This window comes from Apteryx rowi, unplaced genomic scaffold (genome assembly GCF_003343035.1).
Source record: "Apteryx rowi isolate R43461 unplaced genomic scaffold, aptRow1 scaffold_338, whole genome shotgun sequence".
In the NCBI taxonomy this organism is placed as follows: Eukaryota; Metazoa; Chordata; class Aves; order Apterygiformes; family Apterygidae; genus Apteryx; species Apteryx rowi.
The window spans coordinates 717,448-738,789 of record NW_020449841.1 but is presented as its reverse complement, the minus strand read 5'-3'; the positions used below and the strand labels follow the sequence as shown (position 1 = coordinate 738,789).

At 52.4% G+C, this 21,342-nt stretch overlaps 3 protein-coding genes and 1 long non-coding RNA gene across 11 annotated transcripts in view; 1 reads left to right on the top strand and 3 right to left on the bottom strand.

The window, feature by feature from the left end:
- The window catches only part of LOC112969148, a 9,841-nt gene extending 580 nt beyond the window's left edge, over positions 1 to 9,261 (top strand). Inside the window, exon 2 of the long non-coding RNA XR_003254589.1 lies at positions 7,439 to 9,261. This is a non-coding gene — a long non-coding RNA (uncharacterized LOC112969148). The remainder of the gene's footprint in view (positions 1 to 7,438) is intronic.
- On the bottom strand, positions 827 to 4,370 carry GPR119 (G protein-coupled receptor 119). The gene has a single exon (XM_026072119.1). The coding sequence runs from the start codon at positions 4,291 to 4,293 to the stop codon at positions 3,313 to 3,315; it is 981 nt and encodes a 326-aa protein (XP_025927904.1). The 5' UTR covers positions 4,294 to 4,370; the 3' UTR covers positions 827 to 3,312.
- On the bottom strand, positions 9,221 to 18,897 carry SLC25A14 (solute carrier family 25 member 14). Of its 8 annotated transcripts, none has more exons than XM_026072121.1 (10): positions 18,675 to 18,897; positions 17,704 to 17,851; positions 17,241 to 17,335; positions 16,238 to 16,281; positions 15,531 to 15,616; positions 14,668 to 14,763; positions 12,346 to 12,470; positions 11,073 to 11,208; positions 10,357 to 10,437; positions 9,235 to 9,503 (listed from the first exon to the last, which is right to left on the bottom strand). In XM_026072121.1, exons 1-10 carry the CDS (start codon positions 18,677 to 18,679, stop codon positions 9,462 to 9,464), a joined length of 858 nt encoding a protein of 285 aa, XP_025927906.1. In that variant the 5' UTR covers positions 18,680 to 18,897; the 3' UTR covers positions 9,235 to 9,461. The 8 variants fall into 8 exon arrangements, 6 of the variants coding, with proteins under 6 accessions (XP_025927905.1, XP_025927906.1, XP_025927907.1 ...); XM_026072122.1 differs by lacking the exon at positions 18,675 to 18,897 and adding an exon at positions 17,932 to 18,077 and having other exon boundaries at positions 17,778 to 17,851; XM_026072120.1 differs by lacking the exons at positions 16,238 to 16,281; positions 18,675 to 18,897 and adding an exon at positions 17,932 to 18,077 and having other exon boundaries at positions 9,221 to 9,503.
- Positions 18,898 to 18,987: 90 nt separating this feature from the next.
- The window catches only part of RBMX2 (RNA binding motif protein X-linked 2), a gene marked incomplete at its 5' end in the record, with an annotated part of 2,850 nt that continues 495 nt past the window's right edge, over positions 18,988 to 21,342 (bottom strand). Inside the window, 4 exons of the mRNA XM_026072132.1 lie at positions 18,988 to 20,095; positions 20,530 to 20,710; positions 20,876 to 21,005; positions 21,177 to 21,228. Coding sequence (XP_025927917.1) covers positions 19,653 to 20,095; positions 20,530 to 20,710; positions 20,876 to 21,005; positions 21,177 to 21,228 — 806 coding nt within the window. The remainder of the gene's footprint in view (positions 20,096 to 20,529; positions 20,711 to 20,875; positions 21,006 to 21,176; positions 21,229 to 21,342) is intronic.

The following is a 21,342-nucleotide window of genomic DNA, read 5'->3' as shown; positions in this document are numbered from 1 at the left end:
GCCGCGGCGCCCACAGGCCCCTCCGCGCCCCGCCGTGCCCGCCCCCGCGCGCCTCGCCGGCGCCGCCCATTGGCTTCCGTGTCGCTAGGGGGCGGGGCCCTGCGCGCACGGCACGCCGGGACGGTGGTGCCCTCCCCGCCCCCCGGCCCCCACGCCGGGGGGGAAGGGAGGCTCTGAGGCGCCCCGGTTGAGCGTGGCGGCTGCGGCGGGCCCTCGGTGCGCACCTGCTCGCCGCCCGCGCCCTGAGCTCCCCTCTGTGCCTGCCCGGGCGGGCGGAGGAGCCGGGGTCCCTGCTGCAGGGGTTGTTCCCCTGCACTCCCTCCCCCTGAGCTCCGGACCTGGCCTGCCCTCCTCCCAGCCCGTGGTGCTAGGGAAAGGCACCAGCCCTTGCTGCTCCTCTGTCCCCCTTCCCGACCCAGCCCACAGGCCCTGGCCCCCTTTGCGCCCCCATGGGTCTCCACTGTCATCTTCAGCCCTGCGCCCACCCATCCAGGGTCACCACCAGGCCTCATCCCGCAGTCTTGAGCCCACCCATCCAGGGTCACCACCAGGCCTCATCCCCGCTGTGGTTCCTCTGCCATCTCTTGCAAGAACTATATATATTCATTATATTCTGTAAGGAAGAGCTACCTGAGCTCTTCCTTACCCTGACTGGAGAACTGCATCCCCGCTGTCCCCATGCTTTCAGATGGATGGAGAAAGAGCCTTCTCCCTGGAGTAGGAGAGCAGACTCAAAAGCCCCCAGAAGGACACAAACCCATCATGGGAGGGATGAATGCAAGACGGACTGGGGCTGATATGTATCAGGAGGTGGGGGACCCTGGTTGCTAATGGGCTGCCACAGCACAGTAGGAGAGCACATGAACCGCCCCACAAGCACATGGGTGTCCATGCCCACCAGCCTTGGGCAGGACCCCTGCTGCAGTGCCAGACTCCCCTGTGTTACCAGGAACACCGACCAGAGCTGGCAGAAATGTAATTTATTCAGCTGATATGACAGCAAGTAGCAGAAGCACTCCACCATCTTCTCTTCTCCCCTCATGGCTTCAGGGCAGGAATAATCCTGTCCCTTCCCTCCCCCATGGCCTCGGACATGCCTCCACCTTCCAACCACACTCCCATACCTTCTGGATGCCGGGGCAATGCACAGCACTGGATACCAGTAGAGTCACTGCATGGCTGGTGCGACAGTGGCACAGCAGGGGGACAGACGCTCTCCGGGACAAGAGATGAAAGCAGACGTGGTCTCACACAGGGTGCAGGTCTGCTGGTCCGTGCTATCCCGGTAGGATCTAGAGGTATATCTCAGGAACCAAGCTCTGACTACCCCTGTCTGCAAGCACCAGCTCCCAACCCATGCCACAGAGAGAGGAGACACAGAGCATCTCCTGGTCAGCACCAAAGTGCAGAATGCTCAGCGAGGGACGGGTCCTCCACTGCAAGGAGATGCTCTGTTTCCAGCAGGAGCATGTCCTCTGGCAGCACAAGAGTTGGGCAGAAGCGTGTTCTCCCCCATCCAGGTCACTGCCCTGGGTCCCTGCAGCATCTCTGGCACTGGGGAGGCTGCCTGAGCCATGATCCCTAGCGCAGATGGGGAAACCATGATGGCTGCAGGCCTGCACAGTCAGTGGTAACGCTCCTGTCCTCACACTTCAGATCTGCAGTCTCATGTGGCCCTGTGCCCAGGCACAAACACTGCCCCTGTCCGGGGCCTGCTTTGAGGTTGTGGGCCGCAGCGCGGCAGCAGAGGCAGCGATCAGCAAGCACGGGAAGCAGCAATGCTTGCAAAGCATCCCTCTTCCCACTTGGATACCTGCACGCAGCACCATCTGTGTGACACATTTTGCAGGGAGGCAGAGGACAGCTTTGGCATTATTAGATGCTCAGAGAGGATGGCTTAGCTGTGCAAAGCTGCAGCTGGTGGAGTCCTGGGCTTCATCAAGAACAGGCAGCAAACACATCATACAGGCAGATGATGCACTAATCCCCAGAATTGATTCTGACTAGATACACCTACGAGGTATCAGTTCACCCACAGAGCTGGCTCTGCTCTATGTAGGCCTTATCTCAGGCTTGTCACCATGAGATACAGTCAGGAACAAGATCTGCCATGCAGTATTTGGTCTTAGGCCTTTCCCAGGCAAAGAGGTGAGTGCCGTGACATGCCTTGTTTTTGGAGGATGCTTTTTGTTTGTTTCTTCTTCTGGGATGAGGAAGGCCTCAGGACCAAGGCAGGTTCTGGCTGCAGACTGGATATGGTCCTGAGCCTTCATATCTACCAGTGGGGCAAATGACAGAGGTGGAAAACTGCTGTTTTGTGCATGGCACCCTCATTTTCAGATTAGGATGAGTTCTTTTCTAAGAAGCCTGTTTTAAGGGAAGTTTTCTTGCCATGTGAATTAAATGGATGTTATTTTACAAAAAGCAATTAAAAGTCACCAGAGCCTTTGGCAGGGTCAGTGGTCTGAACATCACCACAGTGTGACGGGACATGCTGAAGTGCTGTGTGCTCCCATCGGATGAGTCAGTGCGTAGGGTCCCTCGCAGGCCCCAAATCCAGCCCTACAACCCCAGTGGGACACAGCAGCTCTTCTGCACAGAGCTTTCCCCAGCTTCGAGGCAGCCATTCCTCTTCTTCCTCCAGTTCAGCTCAGTACTCAGCCAGTCACTCATTAACTCGCTTTACATCCTAAGCTAACCAGCAACAGTGCAGCCTGTGCTGTTCTGCAGCTCTCCTAGGTGTGCAGCAGGCTGTAGGATTGTCAATTTGCTTTAGGTAGCACAGTGATTGGGAGTGCTCGTGGTCCAGGACAGATTTAGGATGCGCACACACCTCCCAGCCTCCAGCCTCTGCCCACCTGGGTGCTGCACCTGGCCAAGGGGCTGAAGACAATGGAGCTGATGCTGTGAGAGGAGCCCTGCCCCAGGCAGATGGGGTTCGTGGCCCAGAGAGCTGACACTGCATGCAGACGGGAGGGCAAAGGAGGCTTCCATTTCTGGACAGGGAAGCCAGACAGAGGTGGACAAGGGATCGTAGCCCTTGGAGCCAAGCACCAAGGGTCTGGTCCCAGCTGACACCAAAGCCAGTGTTTGCCCCAGGCACCTGCAATTTGGGGTGCCTTGGAGCTGGTGCCAAATGGGCCATGCTGTGGCTGCATGGGGTTGCAGGCAAGCTTGAGTTTGGCCATGCCAATGTCTGGGAGTTAGCATCCAAAATCTGGCCCACCCTGTCTGAGAGCCCCTCCCCATCTGGCAGGCCCAGGTTCGTGATTGTGATGGAGGAGGTGAGCTGGAAAGCTGCTCCTTACCATGTCAGTCCTGGAGCCGCAAGCAGGACACGGTGGGGAGGGACTTGGTGCCTCTGCTGGGGAAATCAGAGCCATTCCCCAAGCGAAGGAGGACTCTCCTCTTCACACTGGCAGCCAGCTGGGAGAGCTGCAGTCGCACATCCTTCTGCCAAAAAGAGTAGAGCAGGGGGTTCAGGAGGGAATTACCCAGTCCCAGCAGCCAGAGGTAGTTCTCAATGACTTTGTAGGGGACGCACTCAGGACACATGGTCTGCACAATGCTGGCAATGAAGAACGGCAGCCAGGACAGCGTGAAGCACCCAGTGAGCATGGCCACAGTGCGCATGGCCTTCACATCACTGGTAGTGCGGGGTGGGGGGCAGCCCCCCGCCAGCCCTGCGTGTTCCACCTCCCGGATGTGTTGCACATGCACAGCTGCAATTTTCAGCATGTCGCAGTAGAGGTATACAAAAAGAAAGAGTGCTGGGAAGAAGCCCACACAGAAGACTGTGAGCATGTAACTTGGCTGGAAGACTCCAAAGAAGGTGCATTTGTCCCTGGCGGAGATCTGCTGAAAGCTCGGGGCGAGGACCGGGAGGAAACCAATGATAGCAGCGAACAGCCAGAGTCCCACCAAGCGTACCCCAACCCGCAGGCCTGTCACCAGCCGGAAGTAGTGGAAAGGCTGCCTGATGGCCAAGTGCCTGTCGCAGGCAACCAGCGTCAGGGAGAGGATGGAGGCAGCAGAGGAGGAAGTCACAAAAGCCATTCTCAGAACACAGAAGGTCTGGGTGGGATAAAAGGGCTGGGAAAACTCATCCATGACCAGACCCACGACTGTGAAGCCAACCATGGAGTCTGCGACGGCCAGGTTAAGGACAAAGTAGAGCCCATTGCAGCTGTTCTTCTGGATGAGGCGAAGGAGGGCAATGGCCACCAGCACGTTGGCAGTGATGATGAGCGAGGCCAGCACAGCAAGGATGAGTCCGAAGGCTGAAATGGCCATGGCTGTCCCCCACAGAGCACGGCCTGAGGACAGTGTGGCCCTGATGTGGTTCTAAGGCATCCCTCCCATCTAGGGCCTTTCAGCTCACACAGCTCAGCTCCCAGGGGATGGGCGGCAGCAAGCGTGGCTCTTCACTCTCTGGGCAGTGCAGCGAAAGCCCTGGGTGCAGCAGTGTTTCCCTCGGGCCGGGAAGTCAGGGAGCAGAGCTCCGCTCTCCAGCTGCCTGCCGGAAGGGACTGGTGCGCTCCCAGTGCCTGCCGTGCCCACAGAGGTCCCTCCCCTCAAGCCACGTTTCCAGACAACCCTGGAGCAGGATGGTGAGCAGCGAGCACCTGGACAGGAAACCCGCACAAGGCTGTGCCAAGGCTGCTCTCCTATCAAACATCCTGCTCATGCTCCCCCAGCTCCCTACCCTGACAGCATCCCAGCAGCCCCTGCACACGCAGCTTCAACATCTCCCACGCCAGGGCCACCACCATCAGCCTCTCTGGCATCTCCCTCGGTGTGGCCATGAGGCTGGCTCAAAGGCTGAGGTCTGGGTGGGTGCTGGGATCATGCCCTGCTCACTCCTTGTCCAGTGGTGCTGCTGCGATGGCACACGGGGAGCAGGGCATCCCCAGCTAAGCACTGAGGACTTGGGCAGGACTAATGTCCTGCTTTTGACCCAGGTGCTGATAAAAGAGGGGAACAAGCAAAGAGAGCGCCAAACATATAGCCCCACTAAGATGCATAGGTGGCTCATAGGGCCTCTGCAGGGTCGCTGCCAGACCCAGGGTGATCTTTTCCTATAGGGACCAAGGAAACCACACTAATCCCTTGAAATAGAGTGCCACAAGCCACCGCTCCTGCCTCATGAGCTGGAATGATCTGAGCTGCCAGGAAACGGGGAAGGTTCAGGCCTCACTCTGTCAAACAGTAACCTGGAAAGAGCAGGCTGCCAGGGAGAAGCTGAGAGCAGGGCTGAGGGCAGGACATGGCCCAGAGCACAGCTTCAGGGCTGGCTGAGGGCAGAATGCAGCCAAGGGGAATGACACAGCTCCAGGGCTGGTCAAGGACAGGACATGGCCAAAGGGAAGAGTGCAAACTCTGCAGCGGGGAGTGAAGATGCAGCAGAAATACAAAGCACGGCCACTGTAATCAGAGCCGCACACCAGGGAAGGCCCTTGGGAATGCACTAGGTCTGCACAGATTAGGAAAACGATGGCACCAGTACCTGGAGCCAGCCTGCTCCCCCCACCAGGTTCAGCCCTGGACCGCAAGGAATCTCCTACAAGGAGGCATTTGGGCAGCCTCAATCCTGACAGGTGAGAGGGCCCAGCTCCCGTGGGATCGAGGAGGGTGGGAGGCTAGATGGAGAGAGGAGAAATGGCAGGAAAGCTAGGGGAGAAAGCACAAATGCAAACTAGAGGTGCTGCCTCCCCAGAAGCACATCCTTGCCCTGTCCCATACACAGCACCACAGTAGCTTGCAGGACAGGCCTACTCTGCAGGGGCTTCTCCATCCCCCTTGGCCAAAACTGAATGGGCATTTTCACAGCACACAGCACAAGATCTCTACCTCTGCGAGACCACAGCAGGTTCAGCAGCCATCCCTGGCAGTGCTTCCTTCTCCTCACATTACTTGGTGTGTCTACTTCATGACACCCCTCTGCAGCTCATCRCTGCCAGCATTCCCTGTTACAACCTTGAACACTTCATATCACGACCTTTATTAGAGCCTGACAGGCATTTTCCTTTTATCCAGCATCAGCCTAGTTTCTTTCATGGCCTTCATAAAGGACTAGATCAAAAACCTTCTGGAAATCCAGATACAGCAGATCACCACCACCTTTCTGGTTCAAAAACCTCCCAGAAGATTTGAAACCTGGATTCCTCCTCCTCCCTCAGCTGTTGGCTCTTCCAGCACATATCACAGTCATTTGTCTCGAGTCTTCATTATATTATCTACCAGTGTGGCACAGACAGTGGCTGGTAGTTTGCTGAAACCTCCCCAAACCTTTTTTTAAATCCTGTCCACACTTTTGACACTTTCCATTCCCTAATGTGAGGGGAACTTTAAATGAGAAGCAACAAATGAGAGCTTTGGCCATTTCATCCTGAGGTTCCCTGACGATTTGGGGTCACCTCAGCCCAGCCCTCTGCTCATGTTCAATTAATAGTCTGTCCCCTAACCTCTTCTGACAGTGTTTTAGCTCAAGAGCAATTCCCCTGTCACCCTCTCCGAAGTCTCCAACAGAGGAATCACTCTGAGCTCTTCCAAGTGAAAACTGACAACATTCAGCTTTTCTACTATGGACTTCACTTTTTTGAGCACTTCTTTTATTCTTTGATTATCTACCAGTCCCAAAGACTCTCTTCTGGCAGGCTTCTCCAGTCTATGCAAAAAAGCACCTAATATTATATTTAATGTACCAGGGACCAAGCATATTTCTACTTTCGACATTCAGCCAGGACTTCAGCTTTTTTCCAGGGTGCCTTCCATACCACCTCCACACCAGAGTTAAACTGTTAAGCCTGTGCGTGTGTGTGTGTGTGTGTGTGTGTGCGCGCGCGCACCCCCCAGGCAGCTTGCTCAGCCCTTGGTTTAAAAACGCTACTCCATTTACCTTTTAACCCAAATCTCTGCCTTGCCACGCAGCAGCATGAAAGCCATACTGGCACACCTTGGTGGAAAAAATGCCACAGTGCACAAGCACGTGGCACACTGTAAGATGGTACAGCAACTGAAGGCAGTGAGAGGGTAATGTCTGTGGGCTGATTGTGGGGCAGCTCTGGCCCTGGAGAGCTCAGGCACCCCCACTTCCCAGGGCAGTAACAGGATATGCATCAACACACCTTTAACAGAACTGGGTACACACACTGCTCAGACTCTCATGCGTTACTTAGCACAGTTAAAAAAAGCTTAAAAAAAGGAAGACATAAGCTTGAGCAAATAAGACAAATGTGTTTAGGGAGTGCTTCTAGGAAGGACGTCCTGAGGCAAAGAACCTCTTTAGAAAATACAAGATCTCTAACAGTGCTATCCCCTCGCACAAGCAGTTACAACTGAGGTTTACAGTTTTGTTTTTTTTTTAAACACCTATCAAAATACTAATTTTTCCACCACCTGAGAAACCCAAAGTGACTCCGTTTTTCCCCCCTGCCAGGGCTGCAAAGGCAAGATGCTTTCTGCATGAAGGGGTTTATGAACATCTTCAGAAAACACCTGGCACTGTGCCTAATGTCCATACGCAAGGCAGCATTCACAGCCAGCCTCTGCCTCACCGTCACATCCACAGAGATCGCCAGCACCAGCACATTTACTCACAGTTACTGTTGACAAAGCAAGGCAGAGGGACATGGGGCAACATTTATGACAGCCAATTCAAACAACAGCTCAGATAAGCAATGTCTCCAGGGGCTGGGGACCATTCAGACAAGTGGAAGGAGCATCTCCAAAGCCATCTGTCTGAGGCTGATCCAACAGGAGAAACAGTGAGAAGAGTCTCTTTTCAGCGCTTTCCAGCTGAGAAATGCAATCAGAGATGTGGCCATGGGGATATTCTTTACATATTTCTGAGGAGCTCATTACACCGGTTTGAAGAACATGAACAGGATAGCAACTGCAAATACCAAAGAGCTGTTGGAGGATCACTCCAAAAAATTATAACAGCAGCAACATCCCATGGAGGTGCACAGAGGATATTGTTCCAGAGCTGAAGTTATGGAAACACTGAGGAAAGCCCAAAGAATTTACTGAATTGCAGTTAAAATAAATTTCTGATATAGACTTGTATTCATCCATAGAGAAGTATTTATTTAAATTTTGATATTTAGAAATTCTCAAGAGTAAAGCTAGGGGAGCACATGAACCTTTCCCACTTTTTTTAATCCACTGCTTCCAGTTTCTGGCAGCTTTTAAGAATAGCTTAAGTCTGAAAATTACCCTCTCAGCTGATGAACTCCGGTCCTATATTAATGCCTCTGTTTACTGCAAGATCTACAATTTTTTCCTCCTTTCTATTCCTTCTGGCCCTGCATAGTTTATTGGAGTCATCTTTCTTCTGCAGTGTTACCTTACATTCAGTTAATACAATACAAAGATGCCTTTGCAAAACCACAGAAAATAATTATCTTGTCAGGGCTGAATTTGGTTGATTGTCCCTTGCTCGATTTGCATGGATAGAATCTCAGCTTACAGCACTCCCAGACAGAAAGCACTGCTCTTTGGCACATGGGACCTTCATCCAAACTCAACCTGCTCCATAAAGGGGAAAGAGAATAGGAACATGAAACCTGTTTGCTTTCACAATCCACATGTATTTAAAAGAACAGAAAGTGATGATCATAAATATCTTGCTTGCTGTTCTGCTTAGCACTGGCCATGCTAGAGGCACTATTTTAAAGTAATGGGACATCTAATTTCACTTTTAAATTGCTCTACATTGCTTTAAAAAATAACATAAGTAAATCACGTAAGGCAGATTGAGGTTTTGCAAAACTGAGCTGACAGTACAGCACCATAATTTCCTGATGCTAACAATGAACCTGTGTTTTAGAAATATTTATATTATAATGACTCTTTGACCTATTTTAAAAAAATTGTTAGAAAAAAGCCAACAAGTATACTTGGGAAAAAAAAGTATATGTACTGTGCTGAAAAAATTGCTTCTGTTCTCTCCAAAGGCAGACACACCATCTGCTCTGGGAAATACACCTGCAGTAAATCTGCACAAACACAAACTCATGCCATCCAGTCAATAAATAATTTAATGAGGTTACACGTCTGCAGGAAAACATGACAGCACCCTGTCCAGCCTCCAGTCTCGCCCCGCAGGCATGGCAGAGAAACGCACATGAGCCAAACAACAAACCACCGCTGCATCCAAAGGCCACTAGAACGCACAGATCTTCACAGAAGATATCGCTTCAGACCCAGACACTTGTACATTTAATACTTGTCTCTGTGTCCAAAAAAAAAAAAAAAAAATGCAGCATCTGCCTTGAGCCTCCCAGTTTCACTTCAGCCAGAACATGCTCCAGGGACCATGCAATTTGGAGGGGGATGAGGGTCCAGACGCACTTGTACCAAAACATCAGAACATGGGGATGGTGAAATGAATAGGAAGGCAGCAGCAAAGCTCTCTGCTGCAAGTCTTGAAGATGGTCCTCATGGAATGAAGTCAGCTCTCAGAATGGAAGTCGCTTCAGCTGCTCATAGGTGATAAAAAACTGATGGGAACGTCAAGGAACTGGGCCAGACAAATACACTGGGCGTCTGCACTGGACCTTCCCACCTGGCCAGGCCACACCAGTGACCAGAGGCAAAGCGGGGAAAGGATCAGTGCAGTACAGCTGACAGCCAAGACAGGGAAGCCCCTCTTCTAGGCTGCATAAAATGACTTGAACAGATGGAAGAGGGAGCTGTGGGAGGAGAGCTACCAGGAGAGGGAAGAGACTGACTCACAAACAAGCAGGCCCAGGCCTGCCTAGACCATTAAGAAAGAGAGGTAACTTTAGCCCCAGGCGTGTACTTTCTAAGATGTGACTTATTTAAAATAAATTACATACATATTTTCAGAGGGCAAGAAGGAGCCAGCACAGCAACACAGCAGCACTGATCCTGTAGAGCAGACCAGCACCCATCTCAGAGCAGAAGAATGCTCCCCAGGCTCTCTCCCAAAACAGAAGCCAGTCCAGAAACTGCTGCACCTCCAGGAGCTCAGGCCAAATGGAAAGTCTCAAGCCAAGTGTATGAGAGCACACACTTTACAAGAGATTCCAGTGCTCCTGCACTGGAAGTCCTTGTGCTGGCCACCCACAGAGCTGGCTGTTAGAAACAGCAATCACAAGCAGTGGCATTTTTTGGGCACTTGAACCAGCTGCAGCCACACCACAGCTGGTGTTTGTCCAGGCAGGACAGGGAGTTCACTTTGGGCTGCTGCAGGAAAGATACTGGGTATAAGGTGATGAGCAGAGTCAAAGGTGCCCTGTCAGGTGGTCCGCTCTGCACTTCCCCTACAGTTTGGTCTTCCCCTGCCCCCGCCCCATACTCCTGACCTCCCAGTAGCACTCTGAAGGATACAATGATGTTCCAGGGACCGAGCCGAAGCCAGTTGGGCCAGAAACCTTTATAGAGTGCAAAGAAGCCCTCGCTCTTCCATGTCTGGGAGGAGAGAAGAGACAGAACAATTATGAGACGCTCCTTCAGGCATGGTCAGATATTGCAGACAGCAGGAGGCTCAGGGAAGATCTCTGCTGCAGGAACACCAACAGTGGTAGGGCAGCAAGTCCATGCTGTGGGGATGAAATCAATCTGACACGCATGGTAAACACCCTCCACAGAGTGCAACAGCCTTAACACAAAACAGCTCCATGTCCCCTGCTGTGCTACACAGCAAGATCACTTCAGGTCCCTGCTCTGCCCACCTCCTCAGTGCCATGTGTGACATAATGGACCTTTAAAGCTGCTGAAGCAAGCAGAGAGGCCACTGGAGATGGTGTTAGGGTGCTTTCCCAACACGTCAATTAGGCTACAAATGACACTTTGCCCAAGAACATAACCAAACTGCATCACTAAAAGTTTTCTCCCATAAGGTGAGGTTGGAAGGATGCTTAAGCTGATGGTGAACTTGGACTTAGGAAAGTGGCTCTAGGCCCTTCTCTGGTTTGTCTGAAGGACTTGCTGACAAGCATGTTCTGTGGTTGTCGAATCTAATTGGTAAAATCAGTGGTATGTGTTGCTGGAATCTGGCCAAGCTCCTAAAAACAGGAATTTACCCACCTCTGTCACCTCCTTACCTTCACAAGACCATCCAGAGTGCCCTTATAGAGCTCCACGCTGCCCACTATTGCCCGTTGGTTCATCATCCGTGTCCGCACCACGTCCACAGGGTTGGAGGCAATGGCACCGGCCAGCCCACACGTGAAACTAGAACTGTATGCACCAAAACGTTAGAGAGGAGCAGCTCTGAACACGGCCATTCGAGCTCAGAATGGGAGGCAGGCCTTGACAAAAGCACAGAGAGCATCTTTCACTGAATTTTATGAAAAGCCTTTAGTAAGAAACTTAAACTGCGCTGTCTGTTTGCATCGAGAAGCAGGCAGAGGCAGGACACATACCACTGTGAGACCCCAGGGAGCTCAGAGAAGCGAAACACTCAGCTTTGCCTAATCAAGATCCTTGCCAGAGCTCACTGCTGCGTCTCCAGAGGAGCAGCCTGCAGTCTGGCAAGTGACTCTCAGTGCTATCAGGGTGACACAGACCTGAAGGCAGCCTCTTGGAAGTGCACATCCTTCTCACCAGAGCAAACATTGCTTCAGGGCAGGGAAAGAGACCAAAGGCAGCAAGAGGGAGCATGAAGCTGCTACTCTCCTCCCTGTGTGTACGGTCTAGTGTTCGTCACCTTCAGCCCATAGCAGGCAAACCCAGCTGATGTACTGCAGCACCTCCAGCTAAAGCGTCTGMCAGAAGAATAATAGGAAAATGTACATGAAAAGGACTTTGGAAGGTCTCTAAACCAACCCTCACTCAGAGCAGGGCTGACTTCAAAGCTAGGTCAGATTGCTCAGGGCCTTGTCCAGGTCAGTGTTGAAAAGTCATCTCACAGAACTCTTACAGCAACGGCTGCAAATCTAAAACCTCTGTAGAGATGAGGACCTAGGACTGGAACAGCTCTTTGCTACAGTTAGTCACACACCTGGCATTCCTGCTGCTCCCATTACCTTGACTTGTTCATACCAGGACACAGATGTGGAGCAACAGTGGCTGGGACCAGCATTTTTGTAACATCAGTGAGCCGAAACCACAATTTTACTTCACCAGTTTTCTGCCAGGTGCCTTCTACAGGAAGGTCTCCCTGGGGATGCTTGCTGGGCATTTTGAGTTGCTCCAGCTGCCACAGCACATCCCTTGTAAGTACTGGGCCTGTACTCTGCAGCTCCACAGCACTTGTTCTATAATCAGGAACCAGCCCAAGGTTTCACCACAAATCCCACCTTCCTCCCCTGCTAAACACTTGCTTCCCAACCCCTGCTAAGCTTGGAGAGTGCAGCAGCCATGGCAAATACTCACACAAAGTGGGCAAAGATTGTATCACCCATCAGGCCCGACAGAATTAAATGTTTCTTGGTGATGTCATAGACTGGCAGTTCCACTCCAACCACGATAGCAGCTCTCTGGGCCGTCGGAACAACACCCTGTAGAGCACAAACATCAGTCACAGCATCTCTCCCCAGGTGCCTCTCAAGGGCCTTTTGCTGACAATCTCCTCTGCATCCTCCTGCCCTTGTATTGCAGCTGCAGCTTTTCAGTTACAGCAGCTTGCCGTCTCCCCACTTTACTGCAAAGCTAAGGAGGACTCCTTCACCCTCCACCCTGGCAGTGTTACTCCACCTAGATTAACCACCTGGTACTATTCTCCTCCCAGCCAACAGCACACAGGAATCAGGCTTCAATCCACTGGTCTTCCCCTGCTGAACAGTACCCACAGATTTCAACACCAGAAAAGATTAACCCAAGAGCAATAGCAGCAGCTACCTAGGGAGTCACATGTGACTCCAGGTCCTCTTTGCTACACAACAGCAGCCAGACTCTTCTTTGCTAAGGCTTGTGATTTGGGAGTTCTTCATGTCCTGCTAGCATTGCTGCTGACAGGACACTGATCTGGGATCTGGCAATACAACTGAGAGGAACAAGCATGAGCTCAAGTAAGAAGAACCAGCTACGCTGTGTCCAAGAAATGTCCCAGCAAACCCCATCATCAGTAATGAGACAAAAAGGGTGCAAATTTCATTGGGCTGCAGGGCAAGGAGAACACAGTAGCAACGCTGAGTTGGACCCATGCCACAGCAACTGTAACACCGTCTGAGTAATTCAGGGAAACCCACATTGTCATGGGGGAGCTCTCCAGTCACTGGAACTAGGAGCGACTCTTCAGTGCAGCCAGATCATGAGCCAATCCACCAGGACATCTGGCTTTCTCATCACACCAAACCAAAGCAATTGTAAGAAGTAAAATTACTTTTCAGGTTTACAGCTCCTCCTGTTCCCATCCTGATGAGCTACTGCAGCATCTGACAGTCTCCTTTTGGGTTCCTGTCTAACACAATCCTGGCACAGCCAGTTCAAACATCAGTTCATCCCCACAAGATAATTGCCAAAGCTGGTGAGAAATCGGGATAGCAAAAACAGCTTTGCCTCAGCGTGAGGGAATACTGGAGTTAGGAGGCACTCTACCTAGTGGTTGTCCCAGACCAGAGAGCAGTCAGACTAGCTTGATCACTGGAAACCACCTTGAGACTGATGTGTCAGTACACTGCATCCTGCCTGCAGTACACATCAGTAACACAGATGGTTTCATTTCTTTTCTGTTCTTGCTTCCCCTCTTGCATGAGTTTGTCTAGAGAGCAGGAATAATCTCAGAGTAACTACTAAGTCAAAACCAGCAGTGGATTGACCCCTCCCCCCCCTTCCCTCCTCTTCCCATCCAGTTCATTGCAACACCTGTTTTCCTGTAAAGGACTTCCCTGGCCATAAGAAAGAAATAGGACCATTGCTTGTAGAAAAGCACTCTAATTTTGGAATTCCTGTACTTGAACTTGCTCCTAGACAGATGGCTGGGTACCTGAGTGCACAAAAGACTTTTGTTTTGCAAGGACAGAGTGAGGTTCCTTAACACAAAGCCAAAGAACCACTGCTAAAATCCAAACAGTAAGGCTGGAGCACTAGTAGCTCTCGTACATCTTCAGGCCCAAGAGTCTTGTATCACCAGTTCCCCAAAACCCACCACTCTGTCATACTCTTTATATGCACAGATGGCAAGTTTCAGGGGGCTAGGACAGTGGGTAGGTTGGGACACAAAGTAGGTTTGAGGGAACTTCAGAAAGTTACTCTGTCCTTTGCACTCCAAGTTATTTAGAAGAATTCCTCCTCCTCCATGTGAGGAGGTGATCAGCTGCTCGTATCTGGAGGTAGGCAAATTGTCCCACTCACTGAACACAGGATCACCACTAACTGACTCCAAGATATGCCAGGCTGAGCATCCTCCCCAGAGCAGAGCACAAGGAGGATCTAGCCCAGTAATGCTTGTCCAAGCCCAAATGCTGGTCTGCTCAAGGGACACTCATCTATTTGAAACTTTAGGTAAACCAGCTTCAGTCCTGGGAAACAGGCCTGCCTGGCCAAGCCCTTGTGTTGCTGCAGCACAGACCCAATCTCCCATCACACACGTGTTTCTGTTTGGCCAGCGACCAGAACCAGAAATTTGCTACTACCCTTGGGCCACAATCCTCTGCAAATACTGCACCAGGGCCTAGAGACACTAGATGAGGAGCAGCGAACAAGTTGAGGAAGCTGTTATTTCTGCTGCTAGAGAGGAGGTTTCCAGCAACTCACCCTCCAGAGGCCTCGGGTACCCTCCTGCTGGTAGATATCAATGAAGCTGCCAATCATGCCACCCTGGAATAAACTGCCTTGAGCCTGCATTCGAATCTGAAACAAATGTGAGAGTCAGCAGGATGGCATCAGGGACTGCCCAGGAGAGCAAAGCTACCAGCTCAGTGGACCTCCTGGTAGAAGGGAGCAACTCAGAGCAGACACGCTACCCTTGTGCCCTTTCACTGGAAACCAAGCGTCTGGTGATAACAGCAGGCAAGGAGCAGGGACTGTGGCAGGGTGGGAGTGTAATGCAAAATTCAGACAGTGCAAAAAAGTGACAGGCAAGACCTTTCCACTCTGAACACAGTCCCAGAAGGCAGATCTATACAGGGAAAAGTGTAGAAAAGTTCTCCAGACTGCTTCTGCTCAGAGCAGAGTTTTCTTGACCCCAATGACCCAGCAGTAGGGAATGGAGGGGATCCAGCAGTTCCCACTGAACTCTGGTCACTCCATGTAACAGGTAGGACAGAATTTTATCAGTCAAAAGAAGCATGGTGGCTGCAGGGAAAGGAGCTAAGGTCCGCTGAATGCCTGGCTACCACACCACTCACTTTACTCACTTTTAAAATAACACAACCTCCACCCCTCACCATAAAAGGTTTCCTGATCTTTAAGAGCTGCATTTTTTTTTTTTAAATGGTTCCTGCTCTGGACCTCTGTTCTCATTCATAAGCAGCCCAAATTAACAGAACTAATGCAGCAGTGGCTTGGAGAACATCTCACCGCAGCTGGAAGAGATGCACCTTCACTGGAAAGCAGCAGCTTCAACATGGCAAAACACAGCCGGCAGAGAGCTGTCTCTGGCCACATACATGTCTTACCTTCAGCACATCTGTTGGATTGGCAAGTGCGGAGGAGATCACTCCTGAAACCACTCCGCAGATCACATTGATTAGCAACGTTTCATCTGCAATCAAGAAGAGAAGGTCAGATCCTAAAGATCTTAAGAGAAGGTGCAGAGACCATACTGAACAAGCAAGAAGCTCTGGGAAGAACAGAAAAGTTCAGCTCCCAAATCACGTGGTGAAGTTGCATGAGCAGAGACCGACCAACTACCCTCAGCTCTTGGCAGGTCTATCCCCACATCTGCCTCAGCTGCCAGAGGCAGAAAGCAAGAGCTGAAACACTCAGCAACACACTTTCAGAGAGAAGCAGGTCTGATTGATGAGTCTAGCTGGTCGGGCAAGGAAAAGATTGCTATATAGGAAAATTTTCAACAATTATCTGAGATTTCAGTGTCCCCTGATCATGGTGGAGACAGGGCAAGATAAAGGGAGGACAGAGAGGGACAACTAAACACTCCTTGAGGTAACCTAACACCGAAAAGTTTTATTCTGGAGCCCCAGCTGGCTGCACTCCAAATATGCAGCCACCTTGAGAAAACAGAGAGCAGGTGACCCAGGCAAAAGTTAGAAAGTTAGCAATTAGTTCCGGGTGGGGAAGAGGGGGGAAATCTCCAAGACTTCCAGGCCCAGTATTAGAGTGATGGTTATGTCAGAAAAAGGCATGGCCCTTTGCTGGTACTGACCACAGCACTTCCCAGAGGAGACCAGGCCACTGGCTGCCCCAGGCCTGTAGGGAGACAAACATTCAGACAACAGTACTTACAACTGGAAATGCAGCGGCAGCAAGTGCGGAAGAGATGTGCAGCCCAGTGCACAAGCCACAGAACCAAGCGCAGGGAGAGATGTTACTCAAAAGTAGAGCAACCCCAGTAAAAAGCCCTACTGTGCTATACTCCTCGTCCTCTCACTGGCCTGCTGAATGGCCCGAGCCTCCCTCATCTCCCTTTCCCAGACTGTAACGTCACTACAACATTCACTTGTGTCAGACCAGGGATTAAACCTTATCTGTGCATCCAGTGCTTGGTACTCCTTCAGTGAACACTACCAGACTCTTAGCGTCCCGCTATCTAGATAGGAGCGGTAGAGGCTCTCATTACCAGAGGCATACGGGTCAAGAGCATTCGTGGTACCCTATCTACGGGGCTGGAGCAAAAGCTAAGGAGTTGCACACTGTAATTTCTATGCAAACCAGAGCTGCTGTGTGAAGGTACAAGGACTCAAAGGCTCCAGCAGGGAGAAGGGAGAGGTTTGCTACTGCAGCTTTCAATCCAAGTAACACAGGGAAGTCCAGGGAATACAACTGGGACATGATGTCTTTCCTGAGGCTAATCAGGAAGGAGATGAGCCTGAGTCGACAATAGCTTTTTTGGCTCTGATACTGCACAGATCAAGGCTGGTGAAAAGAAAGATCAGTTTAGAAGGGGAGGTGCTTGGCTAGGGATTGTTTCTGCARCTGCGGACAGTGCCAAGCCCAACAAGATTCTATATTGAAACCTATCCCCACTATTATTACACAAACAAAATGGCATAGCAGGACAGGAAAAAAAACGTTCCATTCCTTGGGGAATTTGTGGCTGGAAAGGACAAGGAAGGGAACGAGCGAAAACATACAGAACAGAGAGCACAAGGTTTCACACTGCACCTCCTGTGTGATGTGTCTGTGCTGATGTGTTTACTAACACTGACCTTCCAAGCGATCTACAAACAGCCGCTTCAAACTCTGGTAAATGCCAATCTTTATGGTGCCGTACGATGCCTGCCTCAGCAACGCAGGGGCAATCCTGAGTGGGTGAACAAACGAAATCCAGTTGAACCCCGCCGCCCTGGTGGCCTCCCCTGTCGGTCCAGCACAAGTTGCTCCCTGCCAGCCACCAAGCCGCAAGAGGCAGAGCTCGCGCTGCTCCCTCGGGTGTCCCGGCGAGCAAGCTCGGGTCCCCCAGAGGCCTCTCGCACGGCCCCCAGGCAGGCAGGCAGGCAGGCGGCCGGCGCCCAGGCAGCCCCCAGCCTCGCCGCGCAGGTCCGGGCGCCCTGCCCCGGGGGAGCGTCCAGCCCGCGGCGGGCGCCCCGGCCGCGCAGCCCGCTCTTCCCGCAGGGCCGGGGCCGGCACTGGGGCAGCCGTGCAGGGGCGGCGGCCGGGCCCAGCGCTTACCCCGAGTAGAGGGCGCGGCCGCCCTCCTCGCGGCAGATGCGGAACAGCGCGTGGAACATGCCGCGGTACCGCACCTCGCGGAACCGCGCGTCGGCGCTCTGGCCCTGCACCTGCAGCCGCGTCTTGGTGAGGTCCACGGGGAACGTGCCTGCGGGGAGAGCGGCCGTCAGCACCGGGCAGCACCGCGCCGCCGCCCGCCCCGCCCCGCGCCGCACCGCCGCGCCTCACCGAACTCGGCCACGATGGAGGCGAGCCCGCCGTACACGAAGGGTTTCCAGTTCAGCGCGGACATGGCATGGCGGAACGGGCGCCGGCGGCGCACCAAGCCGGGACACCTGCCTCCACCTCGCCGGAACCGGAACCGCTCGCGCAGCGGCCGCCCCCGCGTGACGCGCGCGCCGCCGCCCCGCCTCCTTCCCGCCCGCGGCGGCGGCGGCGGCGGCGGCGGCCCCGCTGGAGCAGGGCAGGGAGCGGGGCGCGGAGCTTTGGGGAGCGGTTTGTCAGGCAGCTGCGGACCCGCAGCCCCGACGGCGCACGCCAGCGCGGTAATCCGGCCTGGCCCAGCCCGCTCCCCGCCGGGGAGCCCGGCAGCGGCTCTGCCGTGAGGCCGGCGGCGTTTCTTCCCCCGTTCCGCCCGGGAACCCAGCCCGTAACGCCCTCCCACTGCTGAGCCACGGGAGCTGCCGCTCGGGGCACAACCACCGCACTTCAAACGGGGGATTCAATACTGCTTCATTTTCAAGATCTTGAAGCCAGGAGTAAATACAGTGAGTCAAGAATGACATTTTTATAATTAAACTGCTCTTTTGGGTAATACCACACAGAACAAAGGCTAGATAAGCATCCCAGGAACCTGCTGTGTCATTTTACCTGGAGTTATCTCCCCCCATGTCCAATGGCGGAGGTTTGGATAGCGGTTTGCCCCTCGGTTCCACCCCCATCCCCAGCAACCCCCTCTTCCCCATACAAACCCCATTGAAGTTCTTCATTTTCAGCCTTCATGCTTCAGTCCTGTCCAGCATCCTCCAGTCAAAGGCTCCAGCAAGCTTAGTGGGTGAAGCACCTCTCATCCTGCCCTTGAAGCATTGCAGCTCAATGACTACTTGAAACCATAATACTTCCTATCTCTGCACCAGGGGGATCTTGAGTCATATTTTCATACAGCAGGGTCTCCTCCATATCTCCAGATATGACTAAAATCTATCCCTTCTTTTGTTGCCATATACCCTCAATTTGATTATCAGTTACCTTTGTTCTTCAGGTCAAGTCAGCTTGAACACAGTATAAGAAAAAAAGTAAACCTTTAATCAGTTACCAGGAAATAGAACTGCTACTCACAGTTCTGTCTTTCAGTTAATAGATCAGCTTTATTAAGGGACATTAAAAAAAAAACAATAAATAGCCCTGACTGAACAGTGCATCCCTTGGGATTCATCACAGAAACTGGCAGATATACAGGATGGGCTCAGGAGGCAAAGCCAGTGTGTGTAAGGCCTACAAGATTCCCACCAACCTCTCACTGCAGGGAGAGATGAGACAGTGAGTGTAATGAGGGGCAATGGAAAACAGTTCCGCCAGGACTGCTGACACTGGGCTGCTTAGGGAACACCAGCAGCCCAGTGATTGTTTTCATGTCGCAGTGAACGGCTCGACACATCTACATGTCTGCAAGGCCATCCACCATTAATGCTGCAGGTTGCCACAGCATAGAAGGGCTGAACACAAAGACAATAAAATTCACATCCCGGATTGCACCAGAAACAAGGAGATCCTTGTCCGAGAGCTGGAATGAGAAACAAAGCTAGAACTGGTGGAAACTAGCAGTCTAGCTGTGGTATCCTCACAGAGGCATAAGGAGGTGTCGTGCAGGCTTTGGGCTAGGTTCAGGGAACACACTCCAACTGTTTGGTCAGAGCAGCCATGGCCCCAGGTGCTGCTCACCCCACGGCTTAGTGGTGGCTGGAATCCCTAGTGTTACTTGGCTCTCTGTGCCTGGAATGGGGCTCTCTGGCACTGCTCTCCCGGTGGTCCCTGGATCTGGTTCCCTCGAGACGCTCTTCTCGTCTCCTGCTGTGGCCTTCACCCTTTCTGCCAGTCTCTCCTCTTTCTTTCCGCAGGCTGTTTTGTCCCCTCTGTTCCTGGCAGCTCTTTTCCCCTCTTCTCTCTGAAGCTCTCTGGTGCCTCTGCTCTTCCTCTTCCCGCTGTGTCCTGCTCACATATTTCCTCTCAGACCCATTCCAGGACTGCTGACTCACATTGGTATACCGGTCATAGGCAGGATCCTCCTTCTCCTTTTTAATTTTGATTCTTGGATGCGACTCCTCTGCAGACACAGCCCTCTTCACAGCCTGCAGGCTCTGCTTTTGCCGTTCTTGCCTGCTTTTCTCTTTATCTGAAATACAGGTTCATCTTTAGGGAGCAATAGTCCTGCAAGTATTAGCTCCTCAAGCTATGCCATCTAACACCACAGCATCTTTCRATCCTCCACCCATCTTTAGATAATGAATAATGAGTCGATGATTTTTTTTCCCCAGTTTCACAGCCTCCTAACCCCCCAGAGAGGTTCTTTTTTCCAGGAAAAAAGTACTACTACCTGCAAGATACAGCTCTGAGAGGATGGGGGTAAAGGACTAAGTGAGACAATCAGATATTGCTCAGAAGATCACAAACTACAACCTGGACTTTAAGACTATGGCACTTTTCAAGTACACATCTGCCCCTCCTTCTCCCACTGATGCTGTTTCCCTGAGCTAAGGGCCCTGGCAAGACAGGGATTCATGAAGACATTCCCAACTGGGTAAGGACTCTGACAGGAACACACTTAACCTTTTTGCTTTTTTACTGGCACATTATCATCTTCTGACAACAAATCAGATGAAGTATGAGGTGGCGTTTTAACTCCACAGCCCTTTTCACGGAGGGTTTTGGTGACATCATCTAAATCATCAGAGTCTTTGGGGGGGCGATAGTTAGCCACATGGTCCACTCGGATTGTCCTTCCTTTTATCTACAAGAAGGAGTCACAGGGTTAGCACAGCCACAGACAAGCCTCCCAAGCAACACGGGATAGCAGTGAGCCCCACTGTCAGGGCTACTGTTTGACATAACGTGACGTGACGTACCAGGAGCCACCTCAGCCAGACAGAACTATGTCTTACTCTGCTTCACTGACCTTGATTCCGTTAAAGTTGTCAACGGCAAGAATAGTGCTTCTCTGATCTTCGTAACAAAGAAAGCAGAAGCCTTTGGACTTTCCCGTCTTCTTGTCCCGCACCAGATTAATGTTCACAACCTCTCCATACCTGAAACACACGATTAGCAGCCAGAACGGCCGCAGGGAACGTGCAGAGGGCCTCGGGGCCTGCAGAAGGGCAGGAAGCAGAGGCAGAGCACGTCCTGCTCCACTCCGAGGGATCCCACCGTGCCACCAGCACAACCAGGCCCTGAAGGGTAGCGAGGGCAGCGCCACTTACTGCGAGAACACGCAGATGATGTCCCCTTCGGTCAGCTCGTAAGGCAGCCCGCCTGCAGAGGAGAGGCGTGCGGCGGCACCGAGCGAGGCAGCCGCCGGGCCGGGGCCCAGCGCGCGGAGCCCCCCCCCAACCTCCCCGGAAGGGCGCGCGCGTGCGCAGCAGGCCC